This window comes from Dreissena polymorpha, chromosome 8 (assembly GCF_020536995.1).
Source record: "Dreissena polymorpha isolate Duluth1 chromosome 8, UMN_Dpol_1.0, whole genome shotgun sequence".
Lineage (NCBI taxonomy): Eukaryota > Metazoa > Mollusca > Bivalvia > Myida > Dreissenidae > Dreissena > Dreissena polymorpha.
The window spans coordinates 34,000,419-34,011,518 of NC_068362.1; the positions used below are offsets into that span (position 1 = coordinate 34,000,419).

The following is an 11,100-nucleotide window of genomic DNA, read 5'->3' on the forward strand; positions in this document are numbered from 1 at the left end:
ATGTTTATACGTATAGCTATTATTGCTATGTCCAAAAAAATAGACTGTATTGTATGAATAGAACCTTTGATTATATGAGTCCTGTTCTGAGAAATCTGGGCATAATGCATGTGCATAAAGTGTCGTCCCAGATTAGCCTGTCCTTGACAGGACACATTTGTATTTCAAAATTCACAGCATGAAAGATGTAGCGTTGTACGGTGTACACCTTCAAGAATATGTATACGACTTTACAACTATAAAACATGTGGATTTATATCAGCACTATAAATGAGAACAAACCAATTAAGAAAATGCAGTGTACTACGGTTTGTTAATTACCGAAGTAAACAACAACAAAAACTGTATACCGGCCCATATTTGCCTACTCTGACATGGCAATAATTAGAATGAGTTGTCATATGAACTCTGTAAATCGTTTCCTTTGCAAAGCAGTCTTGTAATGAGTACATAAATTCAAACGCATGTGGTTTATTGGCCTGAAATAAATTTGAATAATCTATTGACATGACGTGGGCTGTGATCTCTTACATTTGTAATATATGGTGGCATAGACTCGAACAAAGCTGGTATACTCGTATGGGACTCGCCTATCGGCTCCTAAAATATGGGATGTCGGGTGTGTACTCGTCAAAATATATGATTGTATTGTACACACAGTGGTTAAATAACAAATCATTAGGTTAAACCGATAAGCGCAGTGATTGGTACACGCAATTATCAATTATGCATATGGGCAGTGCTCTGTGAAAAGGGTGCTTAATGCATGTGCGTAAAGTGTCATGCAGATACAATACAATGTTAATCCCAACTTTCGGTCGTCTAGTTACAGTAGTAACTTAAGGCGGAGTGCTTGGACACACTCCGGATCCAGACATAATGCAGCCTTACAGTTAAGCGAGCGCGGGAAAACCAGTACTGGTACATACATCGCTTTGAATTAAATATAGGTTAAGCATCTCTTCATGCATGTTCTTTATCGATATCAGAACTTTTGCATAGTCTTATTGATGTCGGCCATCCATTTGGAGGTGTGAGTTCGAATCGTGCAGAGCCACGACAGAAAAATATGTTGGCATTCTGTATTATATTTCTTCATTATCCTTTGATGTAACATTGTTGTTGGATAAATTTTTGCCGAACAAGAGGGAATTTGGACTTCGTCTTCAATTAACATAAATATGGCGAAACACCGTCGATGTGCGCCTTTAAAAGAAAATGGAAGGCTCTTGACTTTTAATGAAATAATCTCTAGAAACGCATTATATAATAAGAAAGTTATTGGGAACTTTTAGAATCACATTTTGTTAAAGACTTAAGAGTAACAGAGATGCGCATATGTAAAAAGAAAAAAAATGTATGTAATGCAAAAACAAACTACATGAATGAAATAGACAATGCACTGCGAGCGCGGTCAACGTGGGGTTGTCATTTCGTGGGTAACTCACACACTGTATACACACAGTGCTTGTTCTCACGATTACAATGTTTGCTATCGTGTTGCGTTTTACACTACCAATGTCTTTCCTGTATTTTCCATGAAACCCGTTTTTCCAGGAAGGTTTTAATTTGTTAAAAAAAATAAATCCCACGCTGTATTCTGGCCCTTGTGTCGTGTTTTACTTTCCCATTGATTTACTTCCCCTTTGCGTTACGGTTTTCCCAGAATTGTGTTTTATGTTTTGTTATTTTCAAAAAAGAAGAACCGTAAATTAATTGCGATTACGTTGTAAGATAATTGGGATTCCTCACCTGAGCTATTCTCTGTGTACTTGTACACGTCATTTCTTTGTCATTATAAACTCCGCTGCTTACATATCGAACACATTCAGTATTCAGGTGGCACGCGGGGACGTGACAAGAGAGAATCGAGCGGGATTTAAACTCAACAGATTTCCTCGTATTTCTTAATTAGCCATCATGAGCAGGTAACAGTTTGATGTGTGTGTATTGCTATCAAATCATTGTATTTAAATTATTTTAATTTTATTGTTTACATGATTTATAAACATACGTACTCGAAAATGCTTTTTTATTAATAGTCAACTCAGATGAGACAACGGTTGATGGAAATGTAGTTTGGCATTAAACACATATGTCAATTGTGATATTATATCTTATTTAACAAATATAAAAGAAATAATAATAATTATAGTGTTATTTTATTTTTTAATGATATTAGTAATGCTAATTTTAATATTATTATTATTTAAAAAACAATAAAGTAATAATTGTTATTATAACTAATATGATGATACTAATAATAAAATAATACACATATTGATAAATCTGAAAATTGAAATAATTTTAAATAATAAAATATAATTGATACTATCTTAAAATGGTATTTGTTGATTTCTTTCTATCATTTCTTTCAGTGTATTCGAAGATTATTTACAAGTTATAATATATAATATCTAAATTTCAGTCGCTATGTTGGCGGAGATGATGACGATTCCGAATATCATTTAGGGCCATATAGAGAATCCAGTAAAAAGTCGGACTATGGTACATAGCTAGCTTTTAGTTGTTATTGTTTGAAGTAAAAATTAATACATAAAAGTGGTTTCAACATTTATTTACATTTAATTGAAGATTATCAATCTGATTAAATATTATCATCGATAGTTATTTTTATTTTATGCTTTCCGGTGGTTTAGAGAAACATCAGTGAATTAAAACTGATCATTTCACTGTTTAAAACAGTGAAAATTAACAGTAAAAAATATCGATAATTTTCACTGTTTACTGTGAAATGACGAAATGAGTCATTATCCCAGCGAAATTCTTAAGTTAAACTCTTAAACAATGTATATAAACGGCGAAAATGCATAATATAAAACGAACATTTGTTGGATTCGGTGGAATATCGCTTTTAATTCACTCGTGATAATAGAAAAATATATTTTATATGATCACTCGTGAATTAAAATCGATAATCCAACGAATCCAACAAATATCCTCTATATTATCCAGAATTAATATACTTCGTATTGATTAGAAAAACCACTCATACTCATAACTATTTATTTCATTTCACTTGTGCACTTATATCGTCGATTCTAAAGATGTCTTACTGTGAACAATCTTTTATATGTTAAAATAAGACCTACGTTAATATGTTAGGCTTTACGTATTTGCATAAGTTCAATGACATTACAGGGGCGAGGTCACATGCACAACGAGGTAGCGGAACCTGGGTACAGCTGAGTGATTTCCATTGCCCGGCAGAAAGATGCCCCTCCAGGTTTGATTATTTATTTTCATCCATAATCACTCCATAATCACAACCGACTTATCCATCCAACAAAATTAACGAACAAACCAAAGCCAACCGCTCACCGATCCGCCATCCCAAAGCACGTCCGCCTTAACAGGCCGCCTAAATAAAACCGCCCGCTCGCCCACCTGCCTGCCCGCTCCATGACTCACTCTTTCTCACTCACTTCCTCACTTTGTTTCTCTGTTATTTTGTATCACTTTTTACTTATATATATATATATATATATATATATATATATATATATATATATATATATATATATATATATATATATATATATATATATATATATATATATTTTTTTTTTTTTAATTTACAGAGAACCCTTGACCTGGGTTTGCAAACGAGATGGCGATTTCGTTTATATCAGCGAAAAAGGGAAGATAAAATGCGAGTCAGGAAAACATGAAGGTAATGGTTATGCACACCGGAGTACAAATACCTCGTTGTTGTCATGATCGCCTTCATGTTTTGTGCGTCCGCCGGCAATACTCTCATGCCGCCAATATTTATAAAAACCGATATATATGTATTACCCAAAAATGTTTACTTGAATAATTCTTAAACCTCTTCATCATTAGTCAAAATGTTTCGGTATGTTGCATATGCAGGCCATCAAAGCATAGTGTAGATTTAAAAAGTGATAATTCTTAATTTGCTCTAAAATCACGTTTATTAAAAAACGCATTTGCACATAATAAACAACATTGTCGTTTTCGAAACGCTTTATCAAACGTATGATACCATTCACGCTTACAGAAATACCTATTGTACGTTAATGCATATTCCTCGTCCTTTAGCGGATGTATGCCAGTGGGGCTGGAACTGCGGTAACGACTTCCACAAGGGCGAGTATATACGGGCTGATTACGAGGGATTTACTTTCGCCATGTCACAGGCCGTGCAACTCACAGACAAGATGGGCACCCAATGGGTTACCGCCCTCCTGCAGGAGCTTGGAAAGCAATACAACCAATGGTAATGTGGCTTACTGGAACTAGGAGGGTACTGTAACCAATGGTAATTTATCTTACAGCGACTAGGAAGGCAATACAACCAATGGTAATGTAGCTTACTGGAACTAGGAAGGCAATGTTACCAATGGTAATCTATCTTACAGAGACTAGGACGGTAATACAGCCAATGGTAATGTAGCTTACTGGAACTAGGATGGCAATACAACCAGTAGTAATTTGTCATAAACATGCATTGAAATGTTTTGTACTAAAATCAATTTGAATCGTGCAAATATATATGCAGGGGTCTATTTAACGTATATTTTGTTACAAAAATTAACATGTTAAACTGATAATAAAGCAATTTTGTTTTAAAAGGGAAGTTTATTCCAAGATTCATGTCTTCCAAACTTATATCATAGTGTGAAAGGGGTTCACAAGTATAAATCACACTTGGATCTATCGCAATATACGACGTACTTAAGTGCATGGGTAAAGCCTTTAGACTTTATTTCTTATCCGCATGTTAACTCTTCTTGACTGACAAATAAATCTTTGATGTTTTACAAGACAACGAAATCATTTTATGATTTGGATTGCTATTTTATAGTCATCATTGTCTACATTATAGGAACACTTGCATTTACATATGAGACGCGCTTTGGGAAAACGTTGCTTAATGCATGTGCGCATAGTGTGCACATGGTCATCAGGGACGACACTTTTCGTTATAACTGGATTTTCGCAAAGAGGACACTTCCTTTAAACGCAAAATACTATACAGGCGGAAAGTCTGTTTTCCCCGAGCGAGGCTAAAAATTATTGGTCAAAATTGACCATCATCATTATTGTATATATTTCAGACCAGTCAGCAACCATGTATGCATACATCCGTGTCCTGTTCTAAGATGAGATGACGTTCACGCTCACACGTTCACCATGATTATGTTGTATTAAGTTATACAGCAGCAACCTGTTGTTGTTTAGCAGTTTGTTAAACATATTTCCACTTTTAAAGGATGTATATGTGTTGAAAATCAATGTAACCTGATTAAGTTTTATAATTATTCTGCTGCTAAATTTTAAACTGTAAAATTATAACATAAAAAGCAAACGTTCTTTAAATAGATTAATCTTCCAGCAATTACTTAGTATATGTTTTATACTTACTGTCTTCTACTTTATATGTCTTATAGAATGATACAAAACAATCAGGACTGATTGGTTGATCTTATTTCTGTATTTTTATCTCGTCTGTTTCAATTGCTGTGCATCTCGTATATGAATATTTTATACACATGAGTATCACTTTGTAGTATGTGTAAGATTTCTGTGATAATAGAACGTATTGTTGACGGCATGTATGTCAGCAAAATATTTACTTTTATGAATATTGTTCTCAAAGATTGTGTAGTTTTATGTTTATTATTTATTTAATTAAATAAAATGTTTATACCCACAGAGATGGATTTATGTATTATGAAACGCACAAACTCGTGAACGTAATCACGAACTTAATTATATTTTGACAACATAATGGACTCCAAAATTGCACCGTTAATCGGTTAGGTACTTAAATGTCTGCAAAATAGTCCTTATATCTAGGGTTGCGTTTCAGTTTAATCGATATTGTGAATGAGTTCTATGAAATAAAACGATAAGTCATGCGATGATCAGGAAATCTTTAGTTAGATGATATAGACAGCACTAACAATTATCAAACACACAATCTGACACCACGGACCATTTTAAATCTTCAGCTGTAATGAGGTGCAAAATATTTTTTTTTCTCCTGAAACAGAGAAATCCAAAGTTGTCGTTCCTACCCTTTACTTTTTTTTATAGGAATGATCAGTTTTGATCAATTAAGTTACATTTAATCATATTCGCTCAATACTATTGTACATATAACAAAATTGAATGCATTATAGTGATCTGGAAGATTAATGCCATTGCGCATCCCTACTCAAGTGTGAAATAACTCATGTATAGTAAACAAATCCCGTCCCGATAAATAAGACCGACCTACCAACTAGGGCCCGTATTCACCAACCGATTCTTAGACTTAAGAATAAAGAATAGACTTAGAACCAAGAAAAATGTGTTCAGTGTTTGAATATATACAGGCCTCCACTGGTGATTATGTAATTAATAAAATGGTCTTTATGAAGAATAATATAGATAGAAATGTTTACTGCAGAGTTTGACTCAAAATTAAAGAAATTATAGAATATTCTAATTTGAAGAATTTTCTTTATTCTTAGACTTAAGTCTAAGAATTGTTTGGTGAATACGGGCCCTGACCTTTTTCTCTTTAAATGTTTGTGAAAAATCAACGTATTTGACTGATCTTACCCAAGTGACTGTAAGTATCAAACACAAAATAAAAAAATAAAACACGTACTAATGGGAACCTGTTTCGTGGTTGCCTTTATGTTAAACTACAAGAGGACGTCTCCATAAGTCGAAGGAGTGGCCTTAATTGGTATTTCTGTGAGTCAAATTAAGCATAGGTGTTTCAAATTATGTATTATTGAATGAACAGGAATGGGTTTTAGTGTCTACGTTTGTTGTATAACCAATAAACATAATTATATTAGTTAGCATTCCAAAAGCTTCCCTGTCTGTTGAAGGTCGGAAGTGCATATGGTCAGAAGTTCATTAAAGGAATAATTAAAATCCAGAAACATAATTAGGGTAGAAATAAGTTTTATCATCAACGAATCTTTCCTTAAAGGCCGAATAGTCTATAAAATACATGAAAATACATGGAGCGCAAAATTAAACACACACATAATTCAGCCTGTTTCACCGTCTGTGAACTGTCAATCAAAAGAAATCAGGGTTTACAGCGTTTGAAAGGCGCGCCGAACCTCATAGTCAACCATGAATTCGTCACATAACACACACATGCAAATAACCATTTATCTCAGAACGTTTAAGTTCATATTTGAAAGAGAATCCCTTACTCCTGTGGCCGTCACTGTCCCCCTTATTCACATGTAAACACAAGGTAAATAATTTTAAACTAACACCCAACTGAGCACTTTTTGTACAGTTTTCACCCCTCAATCAAAAGGCGCCGGTACAAAATCTTCCATTTAGAAGGAGTGCTGTATAAGAAGAAGAACAAGAAGAATAAAATTCAATTACATTACAAATTAACAACTCAGTTCTTTGATATTTATAAGAAAAACATGATTACAACCTCTAGATTCAAGATGAACTTAAGTTTATACATTTTTGAGCTAATTCCCTTCTAGTTAACGATTGATACATTCTCTAATTGAGCATAAATCTCATACTCGCACTATGAACACTTGAGCCAATAACGAAATAAAAAATTTGCAATAATTACAATGACACATGATTGATATATGCTTTCATCACCTTTACAACCAAAGTTAGGATATAACTATTATTTTAGCATTTCATCATGTCGATTCGTAGCTTGGTTTTCGTAGTCTATACGTGGCTCTCAAATCATTAAAAGCAATACGCCATTCGTACATTCATTGACGACCCAAGGGCGACAAGTGTTTCCCCACTCTCAATTTACCTGTTTTAGTTCGTTTAATGCATGTACATGTATACACACAGCTACACCTGAATAAACCAGGATGGTTATTAGTCATGAGCTGTTCTCCAACAAATAAGACGGTATCAACTCTGTTTTTGAGCCTACTTCCAATTTACTTCCTGGAAACATCATATTGGAAAAATCCAGAAACAAACTTCCTGTTCTGTTTTTGTCACGTGTTTTACTGTGTTTTGTGACCGCTTTGCAAGCAGTTGTTTAACTCTGTCATTTTTTTGTCCGACACGACATATCAAATAGCATCGTTTATTATTTCATGCTACTGCGTTCCAAAAAATTCACGCAAATGACATTTTAAAAAGGGTTTTATATTGTAAAAATGATGGTGTGCGTTGTTTCGAACTAACAATATTACAATTTAGAGTTGCAAACAATTTATAACGTTCGGTTCTCCTGTCGATAAAAATGAACTGAAAAAACACTTATAAAGTGTTAATAAATATGTTAATCGATAATTTGGAAAATGTACTGCTTTCGTAACGTTTAAAAAACGTTGTTCATATAACAAATAATGAGTCGTCTTTTGATATATCTACTAGAGTGATAGTTTTACTAGAGGTTCCATGTTTAAACACAACGTAGGCATGTTTTTTATGCCATTGTTTCTCTTGACATTATAATTACATGTATTTAGGACTATTTGATACGTTATAGTTTTGTTTGTAAATGCATTTTATTTATATGTAAAAAGGTGCAAAATTATGTTAGCAAGTGCATATAATGATTGATATACATAAGTTTCGAAGCAAAATTTAACTCAGAAATTAGACCGTGTTCCGTTTTTTTAATATATATATTTTTTATCAAATATCTTTGTTTCTTGCTTTTCCGAGTGCATTGATAGTTAATGCATTGTTCTTGTTTTCTGTATTTACATCCTGTTAAAATGGAACAAAGGAATTTCATTTCATCGACTGCATTTCAAAACTGTTTAAGAAAGACCTCATGTATACTACTTTCGATAAAATAGTCCCTTTATTGCTACACACCCTTGGGCTTTGTTCAATATAACATTTTTTTTTTCTCATTTATTTTTCCATATATGTTATTTACATTGATACCAGTTACATGTTCATACATAAAACATACAACATAAAAGGCATATTCATTCAGGATTATTTTCGAGTTGTACATAAGTATATAGACATATACTACAATGTATTCATTCATTAAAGTTGTTACATATACAACATATATTTGTCAGAGTTATACAAAACACACACACACACACACACACACACACACACACACACACACACACACACACTTGTAAAACCTTCCAACCGGGGAAATGTGTTCTTAACCTACCAACCGGGGACCACCATTTCCACATATTCTAGAAAGCTGAAAGTGATAAAGAACAGACAAGTTTCGAACCTAAAATACGATTTTGACATAAAAATTATGATAAATAGGGTAATAAATCAAAGAAAATTTTACATGCACACCGGGGAATTATGTGCGTACCAAATGAGGAACTGCGATGTGTGCCAACTGGGGAACGGTGTATACCAACAGGGGTACTAAGTGCGTACCAACTGTGGAACTTCAATGTGTACCAACAGGGGAATGGTGTATACCAACAGGGGAACTAAGTGCGTTCCAACTGTGGCACTTCAATGTGTTCCAACTGGGGAACGGTGTATACCAACAGGGGTACTATGTGCGTACCAACCGTGGAACTTTAATGTGTGCCAACAGGGGAATTTTGTTAACCAATAGAGGAACTTAAGCGCGCTATCACCGTGGAACTTCAATAATGTCAAACGGGAAATTTGCGTTTACCAACAGGGGTAATTGTGTGTAATCATGGTACCGTTGTTAATCGGACAATGGCGTGCACGTTCATGGATAATATTTATGTTAGTACAAAAATTGAAAAGAATATGTATGAAACAATATTAAAATTAAATATGTTTATCATATGACCTTATATAAGTTATACAAAAATGCCTTATTTGATTGACTCAAATATTATTCACATAAAAAAGCATAAGTGACAAAACGCAAATCAAACAATACATTTATGACTTCATTAGCTTTAAGCCGACTACAAGCATGCAAGTGCTGCATTATACCATAACAATCATGGTGCAATTAATCAACAAATGAATACAATTCGTTCCTAAAACTAAAAAATAATGTTATTTTTTTCAGGCAACGCTATTTGTCAAACCGAATGAAGGAGAGGGGGGGGCGGCTTATTTGTTTAATTCCTTTTTTCCATCAGAAAAAAGCATTCACGATTGTCACGTACTATGAAGTTTTTTATCCTTAAAGTAGAACTGCCCATATGCATGTAGATTGAGTAGTGTAAATTTACTTTGTCCTTACTCTGACATTATAAAATAACTCATGCATTTAATCCCCTGAAACAGGTAAACATCAGAAAATTCATTCACACGCATGGCAACTTCCACTTCACTTAAATTGTCTTAAATACATTTATTGCATTTTCAAAAATAATAAAATCTGTAACTTTAAACAATCATGAACGTTTCACAACGAATGTGGCGAGGCCTGAGAAACTAAATAGTTTAGTAAACTAGCAAAACGACTTGATAACAATGCATTTTGATGCGCCAGTGACTAAGTCAACGGCGGTAGGTCAATCTGAATAATGATCAGTATTTATTGTTATAATATATGTATTCCAATTCTACAACTGTGATACCATTACACATATGCTGTATTAAAAAATACAGTATGTATGCACTTGTTTGAGTAGAGAATGCCAAAAACGGGTTAACGTTAATAATGAACTTACATTTAATTCTACCTGTCGAAATAACAGATTATATTTTAAGGAAAATAGTCACTGGCAATCGCTTTGTTTTCCCTTGCAATCCAAACACCTTTTTTAAGATTTGAATTCACGTATTTTGTTCAAACTTCCTTTATGTAAACAAACTTATGTACCTAATTTTTGCATAAAATATAATAGAAAGAGTGTATTTTAAGCACTGAAAAGTTATGCCGATGCGTCATCCATATATTATTTGTTGAAAACAATATAAAAGTTATAATTAATGTTGTTATACACGTATAATCACCGCTGACTTTGACAGCATTATCATTATATAAAAACACTAATAATTAAATATGAACCAAAGCAAACACTTATCAAACACGTAGTTTAATATTATTTATTTTTAATCACTTACATTATAGTATATATACTTACTGGGAGTGCACATGTGGATCAATTGTTAGACCCTTGTTGGTGCCAACTTGAAAATAATATGTACCAACAGGAAAATTAT

At 33.3% G+C, this 11,100-nt stretch overlaps 1 protein-coding gene across 1 annotated transcript; it reads left to right on the forward strand.

Moving 5' to 3' along the window:
- Positions 1-1,767: 1,767 nt before the first annotated feature.
- On the forward strand, positions 1,768-5,700 carry LOC127842229 (uncharacterized). The gene is made up of 6 exons (XM_052371645.1): positions 1,768-1,928; positions 2,429-2,508; positions 3,163-3,247; positions 3,603-3,694; positions 4,084-4,261; positions 5,103-5,700. Coding segments are annotated over exons 1-6 (444 nt in total). The 5' UTR covers positions 1,768-1,920; the 3' UTR covers positions 5,104-5,700.
- The last annotated feature ends 5,400 nt before the right edge of the window (positions 5,701-11,100 follow it).

Excerpts from the sequence above, each read along its gene's own strand:
- LOC127842229 (XM_052371645.1), top strand. Across the intron at positions 2,509-3,162 it reads CAGTAAAAAGTCGGACTATG|GGGCGAGGTCACATGCACAA; the intron begins GTACATAGCTAG and ends ATGACATTACAG. Across the intron at positions 3,248-3,602 it reads GCAGAAAGATGCCCCTCCAG|AGAACCCTTGACCTGGGTTT; the intron begins GTTTGATTATTT and ends TTTAATTTACAG.